Source organism: Caretta caretta, chromosome 14 (genome assembly GCF_965140235.1).
Source record: "Caretta caretta isolate rCarCar2 chromosome 14, rCarCar1.hap1, whole genome shotgun sequence".
Lineage (NCBI taxonomy): Eukaryota > Metazoa > Chordata > Testudines > Cheloniidae > Caretta > Caretta caretta.
In genome coordinates this window covers 49542600-49560857 of record NC_134219.1, presented here as the reverse complement: position 1 = coordinate 49560857, position 18258 = coordinate 49542600, and the positions used below count along the sequence as shown (strand labels likewise).

Sequence of the window (18258 nt, the reverse complement as noted above, 5' to 3'; positions counted from 1 at the left end):
AGCGGGCCAGAGGGAGATGGATGGGATCTGGGGGGCATATGGGGCAGAGGGAGATGGGGGGCAGTGGCCAGACAGGGCAGAGGGAGGGGAGCCTGGCAACGGAGCGGAGGGAGATGGAGAGGAGCTGGGGGGGCAGAGGGAGATGGGGGCAGGGCAGAGGGAGCTGGGAGCAGTGCGGGGAGAGGCAGGAGGAGATGGGGGGGCAGGGCAGAGCGTGCTGGGGAGGTAGGAGGAGCTGAGGGGTGGGCCAGAGGGAAGTGCGGGGGGAGGAAGCGCTGGGGGGACAGGGCAGAGGGAGCTGGGGGGTAGTGGAGGGAGGGGCCGGAGGCAGAGGGAGATGGGGGGCAGTGGCCGGACAGGGCAGAGGGAGGGGAGCCTGGCGGCGGGAGATGGAGAGGAGCTGGGGGGGCAGAGGGAGATGGGGGCAGGGCAGAGGGAGCTGGGAGCAGTGGGGGGAGAGGCAGGAGGAGATGGGGGGCAGGGCAGAGCGTGCTGGGGAGGTAGGAGGAGCTGAGGGGTGGGCCAGAGGGAAGTGCGGGGGGAGGAAGCGCTGGGGGGACAGGGCAGAGGGAGCTGGGGGGTAATGGAGGGAGGGGCCGGAGGCAGAGGGAGATGGGGGACAGTGGCCAGACAGGGTAGAGGGAGGGGAACCTGGGGGCAGGGCAGAGGGAGCTGGAGAGGAGCTGGGAGCAGTGGGCGGAGGGGGCAGGAGGAGACGGGGTGCAGTGGAGGGAGGGGGCGGGGGCAGAGGGAAGTGGGGGGCAGGAGCTGGGGGTGGGGCAGAGGGAGCTGGGGGGCAGTGGAGGGAGGGGGCGGGGCAGAGGGGGCCGGGCTGTGTCTATCTGTCCCGCCCGCTCCCCGAAAGTGAAAGTGGAAGCGGGGGGTGGGGGGTTTTCGGGTATTTCCATCCTGCCTCGCAGCCAACATGACTTCGTTCGTCCCCGTGGGGGCCCTGGCCCTGCTCCTGCCTGGTGAGTCGGGGGGGGCTCCCCCCACCTGTCCTCGGAACCTCCCCCCCCCAGCTCTCTGTCCGTCTGTCCACAGGACACACCTGCCCGCCCCGCAGGGCAACCTAACGCTCCCCCGAAACACAGCCACAGCTCCCCCCACTCTAGGACCCTCAGCCCCCCCCCGGGACACGGCTCCCCCCTGCCCAGGGACCCTGACCCCCCCCCCCGCACTGACATGGCTCCACCCCCCATTCTGGGACCCTGCCCCCCCCAAACACACAGCCCGCCCTGCGCCAGGGCAGCCCGACACCCTCGACCTTAGACACAGCTCCCACCTGCCCAGGGACCCTGACCCCCCCCAGAGACATGCTCCCCCCCACCCAGGGACCCTGAGACTGCCCCTCCACCAGACACAGCTCCACTCCCGCTCTGGGACCCTGCCCGCCCAACACGCAGGGCCGGGCCCCGCCGCGTCCAGGGCAACCTGAGCCTGTCCTGCGAGGGGCTCTCCCTCCTCCCCCCACTCTGGGGGGGGGCTGGCCCCCTGAGACACGGCTCCCGCCCAGGGACCCTCAGTGTGAGGTGGGCTCCAGCCAGTGGGGGCAGGGCGGGGCCAGGCTGTGTCTGTCTTTCCCAGGACCCTGACACCCCCCCCAGACATGGCTCCCCCCTGCCAGGGCAACCTGAGCACCCCTGCGGACACAGTTCTTTCCCAGTCCTGGCCTTCAACCCCCCTACCCCACATGTCACGTGGCCCTGAGAGGGCCCCTGAACTGCGGGGGGCTTTGCTCCCACAGGGTGTTTGGGAGGAGGGGGCCATTTGTCTGGGTGTGGGGTGATGGGGCTGCTCCGGGGCTGGGTGGGATATGGAGGCACCTGCTGGTTATTGGGGGGGGCAAGGGAGAAATCAGACCCTGGGGGGATAAGGGGTCACCCTGGGGAGGGGCATCTCTTGAGGGTCCTGCCCTGGGGGAGGGTGCAATCTGGGGGCAATCCGGTGTCCCAGGGAGCTTTGGGGGGTCCTTGTGTCCACACTAACCCCCGGCCCCTGCCGCTAGGGTTCGCTCTGTGTCTGGCTCTGGCGGGGCCCCCCCGGCTGAGCTGCTGGTTCGTGGAGGAGGCTGGGGGGCGCATGGGGATGATGCCGAGTTCCGTGACTCAGCGCCGGGCGCTGCTACTGCTGCGGGGGGCGAGAGGGGGGCTCCCCGAGACAGAGCCCGAGCTGCCTCCCGACCTGGAGCCAGGCATGGTTTTTGACATCACTGGTATGTCCCCTTCCTCCCCCCCACCGGGCTCCCACACCCTGATCTTCCAGTGCCTGCTCCCACTACCACCCTGCTGCCCGGTCCTGACCCACAGGACTACCTCCACATCCCATCTGCCCCCCAGTGTTACCTCACCTGTCCACCACACCCTGCTCCTCCCCTCTGCTCCCCCATACCCGCTTCTTACAGCCCCCTCTTTTCCCCATCCTCCCCAGTGCTCCCCCACTCCTTTGCCCTGCCCCCCAGTGCCCTGCCACTCCCATGTCTGGCATTCCCCCCATTTGCCTTCCTGTTCCTCACAACTGCCCCCCCACTGCTTCTCTCCCCCCAGATTCCGGGGGACCCTGCATTGTATCCCCCTCCTAGCAGCGGTGGGCATTGGGGTGTCCATGTCTCTCCCCTCGATTCCTTTCTCCCCTCCAGACCCTGCAGGGGCTCTGCACCGCGTCCCCCTCCCAGTGGGGGGGCGCTCCAAGGAGGGGGAGCTGCCTTCCTGTGAGATCAACGCCTACACACCACAGGAGGCCCACGTGCCCTGGGCAGCCGGCCTGACCCCCGAGCACCGCAGCCCCCTGGGCCTGGGGGGTCCCTGGTTCATCAGCAGCGTCCAGGCCCCGGCCAGGGGCTACGGGGTCAGCGCTGTCCTCAAGAGTGAGGAGGCGGCAACGTCCCAGCAACCAGCAGTCATCATGGCAACTGGTAACCAGGGCAACTGGGAATGTAGGGTGGGAGCGGCCTCCCCCCAAAATCCTGCTGTGGGGACCCTCTCTTTCCTCAGGGCCCCAAGCTCCTTCCCTTGCCCCCACATCCTGCTGTGCTGCTCACAGCACTACCCACCCCCCCAGGGCACTGTCCGTGTGGCGCTCACAGCCCTGCCCTCCTCCAAGGCACTGTTCTTCATGGTGCTCACAGCCCTGCCTTGTGCTTCTGTGGTGCTCAAAGCACTACCTCTGAGGCATCATGCTCACAGTCCTAACTGTTCCCCATGGCACTGCTCCCATGGTGCTCACAGCCCTCCCCCTCCCCCTGGGGCACTGCCCATGTGGTGCTCACAACCCTGTCCTGCTGTGGCATTGCTTCCATGGTGCTCACAGCCCTCCCCCTCGGGCACCGCCCATGTGGTGCTCACAACCCTGCCCCCCTGTGGCACTGCTCCCATGGTGCTCACAGCCCTCCCCCTGGGGCACCGCCCATGTGGTGCTCACAACCCTGCCCCCTGTGGCACTGCTCCCATGGTGCTCACAGCAGTAACACCCTCATCTCTGCCCCACAGCGGTGTTGTCCGTGTTCTCCCGCACCCCGCACCTGCACTCCCGCCTGGGCCGGGACGTGCTGCTGGACTGTGGCTTCACGGCACCACCTGGCCCCTTCTCGGTGGAGTGGCGGTACCAATACCGGGGTGCTGGGCGCGTGGTGCTGGCCTACGATGGGGTGTCAGGCCGGGCCCACGTGGCCGAGGAGGGGGCGCAGCTGTTCCTGGAGGAGGGGAGGGCGGGCGCAGACACCAACGTGTCGCTGCGACTGTCCCAAGTCGGGGTGCGGCACGAAGGAACCTACATCTGCACCATCTACCTGCCCCACCTCCATGCTCAGCAGGCCCTGGAGCTGCGCATCACCGGTGAGTCTGGGGGGGCCTCCCGAGCTGCTCCCAGCGTGGGGAGACGTGGGTATGAGACGATCTTTGCACCACACGGGTATCTTCCCCCCACCCCAGGCTAGTGATACATGACTGATTCTGGGGAGGGGCCCCTGGACTGATGCTCCCACAGGCTAGGCTGTGAACCCCAATATTTACCCCCTGAGTTGGAGGAGTCCCAGAGTTCTCCACATTGAGCCAAAGCACCCCCTAGGCTGTACAGGGCTGTATGGGACTGGTCTCTAATCCCTCCTTCCTCCCAGAGCCCCAGGTGGTGGCACTGTACCCCGTGCCCCCCAGGAGATGAGGGAGGCCAGACTCGGTCGAAACTCATCTCTTCCTCTGAACCCACTTCCCCCCACCCCCCAGGTGACACTGCACCCCAGCCCTCTGTCTGTGCCTCCCAGGGGAGGAGGGACGCCGGGCTGGGCTGTACAGGCCCATATGGGACCAGTCTCTAACCCCCTCTCCCCTCAGAGCCCCCCATGGTGATGCTGCACCCTGACCCCCTATCGGTGGCCCCTGGGGCACCAGCTGAGCTGGCCTGTGAGGTCTCTGGCTATTACCCATTGGATGTGACGGTGAGCTGGCTGCGCCGGGGCCCCGGGGAGGCGGGGGGCGACCTGCTGGAGTACGTGACTGAGACCTGGGAGTCAGGGCACCGGCATGGCCCCGACGGCACCTACAGCCTGAGCAGCTTCGCCCGCCTGGCACCCGTCCAGCCCCGCGACCACGGAGCCACCTACAGCTGCCACGTGACCCACGCCGCCCTGGCCACCCCTGCCCGGAGGAGCGTCCGGCTCCGGGTGGCAGGTGGGGACAGGGCAGGGGGCAATGGGAGAGAAGTGCAGGGATGGGGGGCTCAGGGGAGCGGGGATGGAGTGGGGGGCGGAGGGGAGACAGGGGAGGGGGTAATGCAGGAGGGTTGGGCAGGAGGGGGAGGGGTGCAATGGGGGAGGATCCGGGGAGGGGGGAAATGGGGAGTGTCTCTTGGTCTCATCCCCCCTCTGCCCCAGGTGCCACAGGCCCCTCCCTGGAGGATGCCATTGGGATGTTCCTGGCTGCGTTCCTGCTCTATGGGCTCTTCCACCTCCTCGGAAACAAGGGTGTGTGCCCCCCCCATGTCACCCCCTCCCCCATACACCGCCATCCCCACTGCCTCTACTGGGACAAGGATGTGTGCCTCCCCGTGTCACTTCCCCTTCCCCCACTGCCCCTCATGTCACTGCCTCCCCCCATACATCCCGATCCCCACTGCCCCCCATTCCTCCCATACACCCCAACCCTCCTGCCTCCTCCAGGACAAGGGTAAGTGCTGCCCTGCCCCCATTCACCCCATTGCCTCCCATACAGCCCCCAACCCTCCCACTGTCCCCATATGCCCCCCAGTCCCCATCCCCCCATACCACCCTCCATTGCACCCCCAACTATCCAGCCTCCTCTGCAACACCCCCCCATACTGCCACCCTATACACCCCTGAGCCCACAGGTACCCTCCAACCGGCCCACTGCCTCCCAGACCACCCCCGTTCCCCTCCCCCGCATCTTCTGGGGAACGATATGTACCCCCAGACCTCTGCTGCCCCTGCTCCCCTCAAACCCTCTCTGCCTCCTTGCGCCCCCCGATCTCACCCTGTATCCTCATGGACAAGGCTATATCCCACCCCTACCCCCAGCCAGCCACTCTCCCCCACCTCCCCCCACTCCTGTTCAGGGGAGCCAGGGTCTCACTCCTCTCTTGTTCCTTTTTCAGTCTGTCCATCCGGAGCTGAAGAGAAAAGCAAGGTAAATACCCCCCGCCCCACCAGTGCGCCTGCCCTGCTCCCCACAGCGCCCCTGCTGGGGGAGGCTGGGGCTGGAGTACCTGGTGTGATTCTTACCTGACTCTCTTCTCCCCACAGAAATCAGAGTGAGACGTGCCCAAAGAAGCTGAGATTTTGGGCGCTGATGTGTGACCCCCAAAATAAGATTGTGAACCTCAGGACAGGAACCAGAGTTGGGGGCTTAATGGACAATAAAGGGTTAACATCCTCTCCAGTCCCCCTTCCCTGCACCTGCCGTGTTACGAGCCAGGATCATGCCTCGATCCTCCCCCACTGCTTCCCCATCCCCTCTTGGCCTGCTCTCCCCACAGCACCCACCTCCCCTGCTGCTGGGGTCCCTCCGCCTGCTCCCCCTACCGCCTGCCTCACCCTGGGGGGCTGGGCAAGTGGCCTGTTCCATTTAAGGTTGGGGGGCTGTTGGTCTGCACTGCTGTACGGGGGCTTCAGCCCCAGAAATAAAAATGTTTTGCTGTGACCCCCGTAACTCCAGCATGGGCGTAGTCATCTCTCAACACTCCTCCCCAGAGCCCCGACCCCCCCAAGAAGAGGCCTGCTCTCCCCACCCAGCCCCACATGCCCTGCCCAAACTGCCCCCCCCAGTGCTGCCATCTCCTTCTGCCTCAGCAGGAGACCTCCCCATCCCCTCACCCCGCCTCCAGCTCCCCCATCCCGGAGACCCTCATAGCCAGGGCCAGTTGGGTTCAGAGAGTCTCCTCTCCCTAAGACCCAGGGCACGCAGTCCCAAGGGTTCGTGTCCAGTAGCAGAGAGTTCCATAGGCTCAGGGAGACGAAGCTTTTCCCTCCATCCTTGCTACCCTTCGTTGCTCCTACTCCCCCTACGTTATGGGGTCCTGTATGTCCTGCTCTTTACTTCCCAGCTCTCCTCACTCTCTGAGCATTGCTCACGCTGGGTTCATACCCAGTGGGCTGGCACTGGAAGGGTGCAGTGGGGGTATGTGGGAGGTGTGACTTCCTGGCCGGAGGGAGACAGGAAGGCTGTCCCCATTGTTCAGCTTCCTCCCCCTGGGGAGGGGGGAGAATGTAGGGACCAGAGGTTCCAGACCCCAGTGGAGGGGGGAATATATGGACTGGAGAGATGGGAAACCCGGAACTGGATGTAGGGGAGGAATGTAGAGACTGGAGACCTGGGAAACATGGATCCAGATCCCATGGGGAGAGGGAGAATATACAAACACGGGGTGGGGTGGAGTGTATATATATACAGACTGGAGCGCTGGGAAACATGGAGCTGGATTCTGGCGGGAGGGGAGGGGGAAGACTATACAAACCAGAGAGCTGGGAAACATGGGTCTGGATCCCATGGGGAAGGGAAGAATATATACAGACGAGCCACTGGGAAACATGGAGCCGGAATGGGACGAAATACGAAGCTGGATCATGAGGGGACTATAAGGACTGGAGAACTGGCAACGCGGAGCTGGATCCCAGGGGAGTGGAAAACACACTAAATGGAGATTCGGGAAACATGCATCCAGGGGACAGAGCCCATAGCGCGTCCGCTCCAGGTTCTAGGTCTTTCTGGCCTTGGCTCTGTTCCCAGGCAGATCTGGTCTGCGCTTTAACTCTCCCCAGTCCTCTGGCTCCTCTCTGGGCTTTGCAGGTCTCTGCTCCCTGACTCCGCTCTGAGTTTCATGTCCCTTCCTTTCCAGGTGTACTCCACTCCAGGATTTAAATCTCCCCAGTAGGCTTTGCTCCGGGCTGTGCAGTTCTGGCTCCGATCCTCCCCCTTGAGTCCTGCCGGCTCTGCTCCCGGCTTTAGGCTTTACGGTTCCCTGGAGCCCGTCCAGGCTGATACAGCTCCGGGCTTTGTGCCTCTCCACTCGCTCCAGCTCCGGGCTTTCTGTCTCTCTGGCCCCGGGCTCTGTTCCTAGGCTCGGTCCCTCTCCGTTCCGTCTGTCCGGCTCCAGCTCCGGATTTCTCTCTCTCCGGCCCCTGACTCCACCCCGTCCTGCCCCTCCTACCCAGCTCCGGCCTCCGTTCCCAAGCCGGCTCCGGGGCTTCCGCCCAGCCCCGCCCAGCCTGGCCCCGGGGCGCAGCGGGGAGCCGGGTGCCCGAGGGGAGAAGGGACCTTCCCACCCGCAGCCTGGCACCCAGGTGGGCGTGCACTGGGAGAGCGGGGGGGGTGGTGCAATGGAGGGTATGGGAAGAGGTGCCAGGGGGTGCTAGGGAGGGGTGACGTGGGGAATATGGGGGTGTAGGGTGGGGAGCAGGGGAGGGGTGCTGTGGGGGTGTTGGGCGGGGGGGGTGCAGTGTGGAATACGGGGGTGTAAGGAGGGGTGCAGTGGGTCTGTTGGGGGGTGAAGTGGGAGGAAGTGGGGAGCGGGAGGGAAGGGGACAAAGTTCCCCCAAATATTTCCTGCTTCTGGAGAAGTTCTAACTTCCCTCCCCTGTCCTTCCGTTCCCGCCCCCCTCTTTCTCAGTCCTGGACCTCGCCTGACACCCCCCTCCCCCGGCAGTAGGGGGCAGCCCATGACTCCTCCGTGGGGCTGAGACGTCCCCTTCCCCCACTGCCCCCCATGCTGCCCCGCTCGCTGCGCCATCTGCTGGAGGGGGCCCGGCTGGAGCTGGGGGAGGAGCAGGGGGTCACTCTGAGCGGGTACCGGAGCTGGCCCCCTGAGCCCCAGGTGAGGAGGGATGGGGAGGGATGTGGGGCGGGAGCAGGGGGCAGGCTGGGGGGCACCGGAGGGTCACAGGAAGGTGTGCGCTGAGGGGGGCAGGGGTGGCTGCCCCGTGGGGTTGTGTTGTGGGGGTAGCTCGGGCGTGATGAGGGGTCAGAGGGGATGTGGGGTCACGCCCTCGTGTGTGGGTGAGGGGGAGGTTCTGTGTGGTGTTGGGTCACACAGGCGTGAAGGGCGGGTGTTGCCGGCTCACACCACTGTGGGCGCATGTGGTACACGGGGCGGGGGGGCTGTGGAGCCGTGTGTTGTCCGGTGTGTGTGGCGGGATCACACCTGTGTGGGTTTGTGGAGCCGTGTGTTGTCTGGTGGGTGTGGCGGGATCACACCTGTGTGGGATTGTGGAGCCGTGTGTTCTCGGAGTGTGTGTGGCGGGATCACACCTGTGTGGGTTTGTGGAGCCGTGTGTTGTCGGGGGTGTGTGGCGGGGTCACGCCCGTGTGGGTTTGTGGAGCCGTGTGTTGTCGGGGGTGTGTGGCGGGGTCACGCCCGTGTGGGTTTGTGGAGCCGTGTGTTGTCGGGGGTGTGTGGCGGGGTCACGCCCGTGTGGGTTTGTGGAGCCGTGTGTTGTCGGGGGTGTGTGGCGGGGTCACGCCGTTGCGAGAGGAGCGCTGTCGCTGGGGGCAAGGCGTTGGTAGTCGAGGTGTGTGCGGTTGTGTTGGCTTTGCTGGTAGTTCTGCAGCTTGCTCAGGGTGCGGTTGTGTGGGGTGGCCGGGGGGTGGCTGTGTTGTGAGCTAGTTGTGAGGGGTGAGTGACTGGGGTGCGGGGAGTGTGGTCTAGGGCAGTGAGCAGCTGCAGGGCTGGGGCTGGAGTGAGGGGCAGTGTGGGGCTTGGGTGTCAGTGAGCCCTGGGAGGTCCCTTCACTTCCTGTCCCGAATTCCCCTTGGCCCTCAGCAGCCATGCCCCACCCAGAGGTGGCTGCCGCTCCTTGGGGTCATAAGGCTCAGGTGCGTGTCCCCTCTTGAGGACACACCCAGTCCCTGCGGTGGGAGGCAGGGCGGGTAGCCTGGCAGCTGCAGGGTTTGGCGGGGCAGGTTTGGGGAAGTGCTTGGGGGGGCAGGGCGGGACGGGGAGGGGCTGGAGCAGACCGAGAAGGCGGAAGCAGCAGGGGGAGGGAGACAGAGAGAGAAAAACAGGGGCAGACAGACAAGGGGAACAGGACAGACAGACGGGGGAGGGGAGGGGTGTGGGGGAACAGGGGAGGGGAGGGGGACAGACTGATAGGAGTGTAGGAGGGGTTTCTTGTGGGGGGGTGACTGGGGAGGCGGGAAGGGTGTTTGTCTGTCTGTGCCCTGGCCTGCGTGTTTGGGAGGTTCACTGGGTCCCCCTCTGCCCCCTCCCCCTGCACCCCCTCCCTGCTGTCTGTGCCCCTGAACCCCCACTGTGCCCGCTAACTCTCCCACCCTGCCCCCCAGCCCTACGCACCTTGAACCCCTGCCTGGGCCCACAGGCCCAGGCCTGTCCCATAGGGCTGCGGGGTTTGGGGGGGGCTCAGCTAGGCAATTCCCTCCCCCACACGCCCCCACCCCAGTGAGAGTCGCACCCCGGGGTGGGGCTGAGTGAGACCCAGTGAAGCGCACCTTGGGGTGGGGGTGGTGACAACCATCTGTCTGTCCCCACCCACGTATCCAGATGCCCCCCAGAGTGCTCCCTCTGCCTGAGGGGAGGGGGCAGTTCCTGGGGGGGCTGGCGAGGGCTACGCCCCCGTAGGCAGCAGGAGGGGGGTCTCTGTTCGGGGGGGGGCTGATGAAGGTTTTCCTGCGGCTGGGGGCGTGCCTGGAGCCAGGAGGTCAGGAGGGAGGGGGGCTGTCCCGGACACGGTGGTACTGCCTGCCTGTCAAGGTGAGTGTGTGTGTGTGGCGGGTGGGGGGCAGCTCAGATACAGCTGGGCAGGGGATATCCAGGGGGGCGGCTGGACTAGGGGGAGGGGGGGATGAGACTCCTGCAGTTGGAGGGGGGTGGAGAGGTGGGGGGCAGTGATATCCGGGGTAACCTTCCCCTCTCCCCAGCCCCCGGTGACCCTGACGGAGGAGGCCGAGGAGGGAGCGATCTACACAGTGACCACGCGGCAGTCTGGGGGCGCCCAGCCAGGGGTGAGTGGGGGGGCAGGTCGGCTCTGGTGCCCCCTCTTTCCCCTAGGCCTCAGTAGTATTGGGGGGGCGGGGTGTCCAGGCTGGCTCTGACGCTCTCCCCACAGGCCCGGGGGGGGGGGGGGGTGGCAGGCAGCCAGGCCACGTCACTTGGGGAGATATGGGGGGGTCCAGGCTGATTGACGGTCTCCCCACAGGGGACAGGCAGCCAGGCCGGGTCACTGAGGGGTATGTGTGGGGGGGTGTCCAGGCTGATTGATGGTCTCCCCACAGGCCCCGGGGGGGGCAGGCAGCCAGGCCCGCTCGCTGAAGGCCGGGTCGCTGGTCCGGCTGGTTCGGCACCTGCTGGAGGCCCAGACGCTGGGTGACGCCACCTACGTCCCTACCTTCCTGATCACCTACCGGGTGTTCGCCCGCCCCCCCACGGTGCTGGGGCTGCTGCTCGACAGGTGACAGGGGCAGGGGGTGGAGGGGGCGCAGGATGCTGGAGGTAAGTGGGGGGGGGTGCAGGACATGGGGTAAGTACAGGGGAGATGGGGGTGCAGGACGCTGGGGGGAAGTGGGGTGTGACTAGAATTGGGATTATGGGGGAAACGTCGGGGAAGAGGGGATGGGGGGACACAAGGGGGGAGCCGGGCCCCATGGGGGAATGAGCTGGGGGTGGGGGAGCCGAGCTCCATGAGGGGATGAGAGGGGAGGGCTGGGACTTGGTGGGGAGCGGTTAGGGGGCACAAACGAGGGGAAAGGAGTTGTTGGGGTGTGGGGAGGGGAGCGCAGTGGCAATGGCAACCGCCTCACCCCATCTCTCCCTCAGGCTGGAGGAGGTCGGGGCGCTGGAGCCGAGCCCCGTTTCCCCAGAGACAGCTGAGCTGCAGCGGTGAGTGACCCCCGCCCCCACAGCCCCCACCCACCCCGACTTCCCTTCCCCCGGCCGTGTCCCCCATTCACCCCCATCTCCCCCCAGGGCCTTCTCCTCGGTGATGTGCTCCTGGCTGGACGGGTACCCTGAGGATTTCGGGGGGGGCTTGGACCCTGGCCTGGTGGAGCGACTGGGCCGGAGCCTGCAATGTGCCCTGGGGCAGGGCTCTGAGGCTGAGAGACGCCTGCTTGCCCTACGGGGGGTGCCGGGGGGGCACAGCAATGGAGGTGAGGGGGGCTGCAGGTGCGGGAAGCCTGCAGGGGGGCAGATGGATGCGGGAAGGGTTTGGTTGGAGAGGAGTGGGGGAGCCGGGGGGGCAGGCAGATGGGGGTGGGGGCAGATCTGGTGGGTGGGCAGATGGGAGAGGGTACTGGGGTAGAGGGGAGGGTCTATCTGTGGGGCAGGCTCCCCCCCCCCCCCCGCTGGATCTAACACTGCCTCCTCTTCCCTGCAGGGGAGCTGGAGGAAGAGGAATTGGGGGTGGGGGAAGATGGCCCCGAGGGGGGTGTGACACCTAGGGGAGACCCTGACCCCCTCGACATTCTGACCTTCCAAGCTGACCATGTGGCTGCTCAGCTGACACTGGAGGAGGCGGTGAGTGTGTGTGGTGGGGGGGGCTGTACCCCAGGGGCCCTCATGTCAGGGTATTTGGGGGGGTAGGTGACCGGGGGAGGGGGACTCAGTCTTTAGGTTACGGGGTGTGGGGGTGCAGGACATCCCAGGAGATGTTCCTGTGGGTAAGTGAGGGGTAAGGGATACCCCTAGCAGTGGGTGGGGGTCAGGGAGCAGCCCCCCATTAACCCCTGCCCCCCACCCCCAGGCGCTGTTCCTGCGGGTCGTGCCCTACCAGTGCCTGGGCTCGCTCTGGTCTCAGCGGGACAAGAAGGGGCGGGAGCGGGTCTGCCCCAGTGTCCGCGCCACGGTGCACCAGTTCAACCGCCTGGCGGGGGCCGTGATCCACTCCTGCCTGGGGGGGCCGGGGCTGCGCCCCCAGCAGCGGGCCCGCATCCTGGAGAAATGGATCCACGTGGCTGAGGTGAGTGTGGGGCCGGAGCTCAGCCCCTCAGGATCAGGGTCACCACGCTGCGTCCGACCCCGCAGCGATGGGCCCCCGGCTTGTGGGAAAGGAGAGCAACCTCTGACCTCAGCTCTGCCCCCAATACCAGCCAGGCCCTCTCACCCCTCACCCCCCGAGCCAGCCCAGCCCCTGCCCTGCAGCTCCATGGGAGCTGGCCCCCCGCCCCGACCCCTCACCCTCCGAGCCAGCCAAGCCCCTGCCCTGCAGCTCCATGGGAGCTGGCCCCCCGCCCCGACCCCTCACCCTCCGAGCCAGCCAAGCCCCTGCCCTGCAGCTCCCTGGGAGCAGGCCCCCCACACCGAGCCAGCCCAGCCCCCGCCCTGCAGCTCCCTGGGAGCAGCCTGCCCCCAAGCCAGCCTAGCCCCCGCCCTGCAGGGGTGTCGGAGCTGGCCCCCTGTGACCCCGACCGCTGTGCCCCCAGGAGTGCCGTGCCCTGAGGAATTTCTCGTCTCTCTGCGCCATCATCTCCGCCCTGCAGTCCAGCCCTGTGCACCGGCTCAAGCGGACCTGGGACGAGACCGCCAGGTGGGGCTGGGCTGGCGGGGTGGAGCTGGGTGGTCAGGATGGAGGGGGCAGCATCTGGGGGGCACCATCTCATGGGTCACTCACACCCCCCCACACACTTCTCCCGCCAGGGATGTGCTGCGCAGCTATGAGGAGCTCTGCACCATCTGCTCCGAACAGGATAACTATAGCCTGAGCCGGCAGCTGCTGTTCCAGGTGAGGGGCCGCCTGGCTCCTGTGCCCCCCACATCCTGCCCCCAATCCTGTGCTCCCAGCTCCTGTGCTGCCTCCCAGCTCCTAGCCCCTCATCCTGCCCCCCCGGCGCTCAGCTCCCCATACTGCTCCGTACCCACCTCCTCCCCATGGCCCCCTATTGTCCCCCTCTCCCATCTTGCCCCCGATCCCTTCTTCTGCCCCCTCCCTACCCAGCTGCCCCATCCTGACCCCCAACCCCTATGTCTCACTAGGTCTCCTGTATCTGCCCTCATCCCTGACACCTTCCCATGTCTCATTGTTCCTCCCTGCGCTCGCACCCTGTGCCCTCTCTCATATTCCTCTGACCCCCCCCCCAGGAGGGCACCTCCAAGCCGTCTGGTGCCGACCCTGCCCCCCGCCGGCAGCCACGGAGACCCCAGGAGCAGCGCCCAGTGGTGAGTGGTGGAAGGGGGGGCTGCAGTGATGGGCGAGGATGCAGGGGCACGGGATGGGGGGGCTGCCCCGTCCCTGTTCTTCTCCTCCAGTGCACGGGGGGGCAGAGGTAGGGGGGGATACTGGAGGCATGGTGGGCTTGGGCAGCCCTGGTTGGGGTATATGGGGCGCTGGGCAGAGGCACAATAGGGTGGGGGATATGTGGGGGGGCCAGTGGTTTGGGTTGGAGGTGTGGTTTGTGTGAAGGTACTTGGGGGGCTGGACAGGGTACACTGGGGTGGGTGGGGGCTAGGCAGGAGGCTGTGGGGGTGGAGAATATGTGCAGGGCACTGGGGCCTGGACAGGGTACACTGGGGTGGGTGGGGGCTAGGCAGGAGGCTGTGGGGGTGGAGAATATGTGCAGGGCACTGGGGCCTGGACTGTAGGTGTGGTTTGTGTGGGACTATGTGGGGGACTGGGCAGGGTGCTGTGGGGTGGGGGGATTGGCAGTCATAGCATATGTGCAGGCAGCTGGAGCAGCCTCACCTGCCCCAGAGGTCTCAGCCAAAATCACACACCCTATTCCCACCACCGAGGTATTGGTGCAGCACACAGGGAAACTGAGGCACACGCAGTATTCATGCAAAACAGTAAAACTCACATAGGCTCAACAGTAAGACTAACATACAACATAACAAGGGAAAATCCCCACTTCGTCACAGCGGGGTGCTGCGGGGCGGGGGGGTTGGCAGTGTGGTTTGTGCAGGGCATTGTGGGGGGCTGGAGGGTGCACGGTGGGGTGGGACACAGTGGGGGATATGTGGGGGGCTGGGGGGTTGACTGCCTGCTCTCTGACCCCCTGCTCTCCCCAGGGTGTGGTTCCGTACCTGGGCACCTTCCTGCGAGACCTGGTGATGCTGGATACAGCCATGAAGGACAAGCTGGAGGTGAGACCTGGGGGTGGGGGGATGATCTAGGATCCTGTTAGGGGTGGGGGCCAGGCCAGTGGGAGGGGCACGTGTGCAATGGGGGGGCCAGGCAAGGGGGCAGGAGAGCAGTGGGGAGCTGGGGGGGTGATGGGGGGCAAGGAACATGCGGGAGTCGGTCATGGGGCTCATGGCACCTCTCGTTTCTCTGGCAGAACGGATACATCAACTTCGAGAAGCGGCGCAAGGTACCGGGCTGTGCCGGGCCTGCTGGGCTCCCTCCGCATCTGGCTTGGGGCTCCCCTCTGTCACTCTCTGCCTCTCCCTGGTACAGCCCCCCTCTATCGCTCTCTGCCTCCCCCCACTAAGTAGAGCTCCCCCAGGCTCTCTAATCTCCCCCTCACCCCAGTACAGCCCCCTATGCTCTCTATGCGGTCCCCCCCCGCTGGTTACAGACCCTGGGCTCTGTGCCCCCCTTCTGCCCCCAATATAGCCCCCCACACTCTCTGTGCTGCCCCCCAGTATAGCACCCCCCTGCTCTATGCCCCGCTGCCCTGTTATAGCCCTGCTGTCTGCAGTGCCCCCTCCCCGTGTAACTGCCCCGCTCTCTGCCCCCAGGAGTTCGAGGTGCTGGCCCAGCTGCGTCTCCTGCAGTCCATATGCCGCACCTACAGCGTCCAGCCCAGCTCCCACTTCCAGCGCTGGCTGCGGGCACTGCCCCCCCTCTCTGAGGCACAGAGGTAGCGGGGGGGGGGGAGCATCCCCCCGTGGCTGGGGCGGGGGGATGGGGTTTGTAGGTGCTGCGTGAAGTGGTTGCTGCATGTAGGGGATTGTGTTTGCATGTAGAGTGTGGTGTGGGGGTTGTGTAGAGTTTGGGGGGGGGGTATTGTGTGTGATGCATGGGGGGTTGTGTTGTGTAGGGGGTGTGTGTAGAGGAGTTTGGGGGTTGTGTAAGGAGTGTTGCGTGTAGGAGGGGTGTGTGTGTAGAGGAGTTCGGGGGGGAGTTTGTGGGGTGTTGTGTGTATTGTGCAGTTCTAATCCCCCTCTCCCCACAGTCACAGTCTCTCCTGTGAGATCGAACCCCCCGGGGAGGCTCCAACCCTCCAGCGGTCCCTGAAGCCCACCCTGGTCATCACCCACTGCACAGAGTGAGTATGGGGGGGGGGGGGCAGAGCTGAGCCGCAACTGAGGGAGGGGGGCTCTGAGGCATTGGGGGTCTGGAGGGATGGGGAGGCGGGCTCAAGGGTTGAAGGCTGGTGGGGCTGAAGGTAGCAGCCCCCCCTCAATCCTTCTGTTACCTCCCCTACCTCCAAGGCTGCTGAGCTCCGTGGGGAACCCTCTCGTCTCCTGGGAGGGGCCCAGCTCCCATGAGGGGCCCCCTGGCTGCTGCCACAACCTGCTGCCACCCCCCCGTGGCCCCACGCAGCTGCTGTCTCGCCTGGCGCAGGTGAGACACCCCCCCATTACCGCTTCCTCCCCCTGCCTGATCACCCCCCCCAGACCTGCACCCCCATCCCCTGTCCCATTCCTCCCCCACCCCCCTTCCCCATCCCCCTCATCCCTTCCTCAATCCCAGCCCCTCGCTGCCCCCAGTCACCCCCTCTGCGTCCCCACAGCACATAAAGTGGCCATCAGTCTCAGCGTTGGACACAGCTCCTGAGGACGTGGCTCCCTTGGCCGGGGGCCTCTCGCCTCCCACCCCCACCGGGGGGGGCTTTCCCCGGGGGCACCGGCGCTCGGCTTCCTGCGGCTCGGCCTTCCCTGCCCCTCCCACCCGGGAGCCTGGGGCCCCCCCCTCCGATTGCTGCATTATCCGCGCGCGCATGGCCCTGCACAACGGCAGCCTCTACAAGAGCATCCTGGTGAGCACTGGATGCCTGGATCCCATCCCCAGGGTGGGGGCTGGGAGCCAGGACTCCTGGGTTCTATCCCGGCTCTGGGAGGGGAGTGGAGGATAAAGTGGGCGGCTGGGAATCAGGACACCTGGGTTGTCAATCCTGCCCTTTCTGTCTTGCTGTGACACTTTCCTGCTGCAGTCTTAGCCTGGCCCACCCACTAAACACTGTTAGTTTAGTCAGGGAACCCCCCCTTTTCCCCAGGGTGATCCCAATCCCACAGCTGCTGTGGGGAAGGGGCAACTGGTCCCCTGACTCACTGTCTCTCCCTGGGGGGAGGGGCTGCCCCACTGTGTGTGTCTGGTGTGGACGGGCTGGACCCCTACATGTCTGCGTGCGGCTGTGTTGTGTGTGCACATTGTTACAGGGGGTGGGGGTGTTGACTGGGTGTGGGGCTTTCTGGGGTGTCTGCTGGGATTTGCTGCATTCTCCTGGGATTTGCTGCGTTCTCCCAGCTTTGTGTGTTGTGCACATGGGGCATGTCTTTGTGGCTGCACTTGTGTTATCTCTGTGGGGCGATCACTTCCATGTACGTGGTGGTGGTCTCGGGGGCGCCTGGCCTGACTCTGTTGAGGAAAGTGGGAGTTGTGTGTTGTGTTGCTGTAGGTGACCAGCCAGGACAAAACCCCGTCCGTCATCGCCAAGGTGCTGGAGAAGCATGGCCAGGAGCTGGGGGCTGCCCCCCAATTCCAGCTGGTCCAGCTGCTGCCTGAGGGGAAAGGTGAGGGGGGCAGGGGAATTGATGTCCCTGGGGTAGGGATTGGGGGGGCCCATTGGGGGGTTGGGGAGCACCCACAGCAATGAGGGGTCTCCAAAGGTGTCCCTAGGAAGCTGGGGTCCCATGAGTGGGTGCGGGGACCCTATTCCCTAACTGCCTTCACACCCTCTCTCTCCCCCTGCAGAGCTGACCTTCCCGCCTACAGCCAACATCTTCTACGCCATGAATGGCTCCAGCTTGGACTTTGTGCTGCGCCCCAAGGGCCCTGGGGAACCTCCCCTGCCTCCCAGTGCTGCCCCCCGCAGGGCTGAGCTCAGCGCCACCTTCCCCAAGATCAAGGCCACCGGCCGCAAGCTTGCCAGGGCCCTCTTCTGATGGCGAACCCCGAAACTGCCCTGGGGCTTCCTGGGCTGGAGGAAAGGAAGTGACATGCGCCCAGACTCTGGGGAAGGGAACTGGAGCTGCACAGGGCCTAGGACTGTCTGCTTGGCCTGGGGCTACCTTCATCTCCCCTGGCACCAGGCTCTGGTCTGCCCCAGGACTGTCCAAGGGGCAGCCTGCCCAGCCCAGCCAGCTGCCTCAGGGCTATGACCTAAGTATCTTGAAATGGGTGATGTCCTGACAGCCCCTCCCCCCCCCCCCAAACACCAGTACCTACTTCCTGTCCACCCAGGAGGTACAGCTGGGCGGGGGGGCGACCGGAGCAGTGAGCCCACTCTCCCACAGCATGGTCTCACCCCTGCCAGGACGCTGCAGCAGAGGCCAGGGTGCTAATTCCCCTCTAGTCACAGGTGGGAAGTGGGATGCCCCTGCCAATGCCAAGATGGCAGCTTCTCAGGGACTCAACTGGAGGTGGGGGGAAGGACTGGGTGATCCAAGCCCTGCAGGGGCAGCTGATTTCCCCCTGCATCACTGTGTAGGGGGCTTGTGGCCCTAGCCCTCTTTGCTGTAACACTAACGCAATAAAGACACTAGAAGCAGCTGGCAGAGAGCTGTGTCTCTGGGGAGGCGGCATCTGCCTGGCACAGCACAGCCAGAAACCACAGGAGAAAGCTGAGGGGACAAAGCTCAGGGCAGGGCAGAGCACAGCTCAGAGCAGCAGCAGCGGCCCCAGGCCAGTGAGTGGATACC

At 65.7% G+C, this 18258-nt stretch overlaps 2 protein-coding genes across 5 annotated transcripts; both read left to right on the top strand.

Annotated features, from left to right (window-relative positions):
* The first annotated feature begins 835 nt into the window (after positions 1–835).
* Positions 836–6158, top strand: TAPBP (TAP binding protein). The gene is made up of 8 exons (XM_048817807.2): positions 836–971; positions 2009–2215; positions 2639–2914; positions 3489–3833; positions 4329–4664; positions 4868–4957; positions 5605–5636; positions 5753–6158. The coding sequence occupies exons 1-8, from the start codon at positions 926–928 to the stop codon at positions 5762–5764; spliced, it is 1344 nt and encodes a 447-aa protein (XP_048673764.1). The 5' UTR covers positions 836–925; the 3' UTR covers positions 5765–6158.
* A 1380-nt stretch (positions 6159–7538) lies between these two features.
* On the top strand, positions 7539–18107 carry RGL2 (ral guanine nucleotide dissociation stimulator like 2). Of its 4 annotated transcripts, XM_048817802.2 has the most exons (19): positions 7544–7789; positions 8116–8319; positions 10380–10463; positions 10734–10909; positions 11275–11337; positions 11425–11606; positions 11834–11973; positions 12200–12415; positions 12879–12982; positions 13093–13177; positions 13534–13611; positions 14461–14535; positions 14730–14762; positions 15133–15254; positions 15570–15662; positions 15829–15961; positions 16131–16376; positions 17016–17130; positions 17312–18107. In XM_048817802.2, the coding sequence occupies exons 2-19, from the start codon at positions 8212–8214 to the stop codon at positions 17500–17502; spliced, it is 2244 nt and encodes a 747-aa protein (XP_048673759.1). In that variant the 5' UTR covers positions 7544–7789; positions 8116–8211; the 3' UTR covers positions 17503–18107. The 4 variants fall into 4 exon arrangements, with proteins under 4 accessions (XP_048673761.1, XP_048673762.1, XP_048673759.1 ...); XM_048817805.2 differs by lacking the exon at positions 16131–16376 and having other exon boundaries at positions 7541–7789; XM_048817803.2 differs by lacking the exons at positions 7544–7789; positions 8116–8319 and adding an exon at positions 10081–10212.
* The last annotated feature ends 151 nt before the right edge of the window (positions 18108–18258 follow it).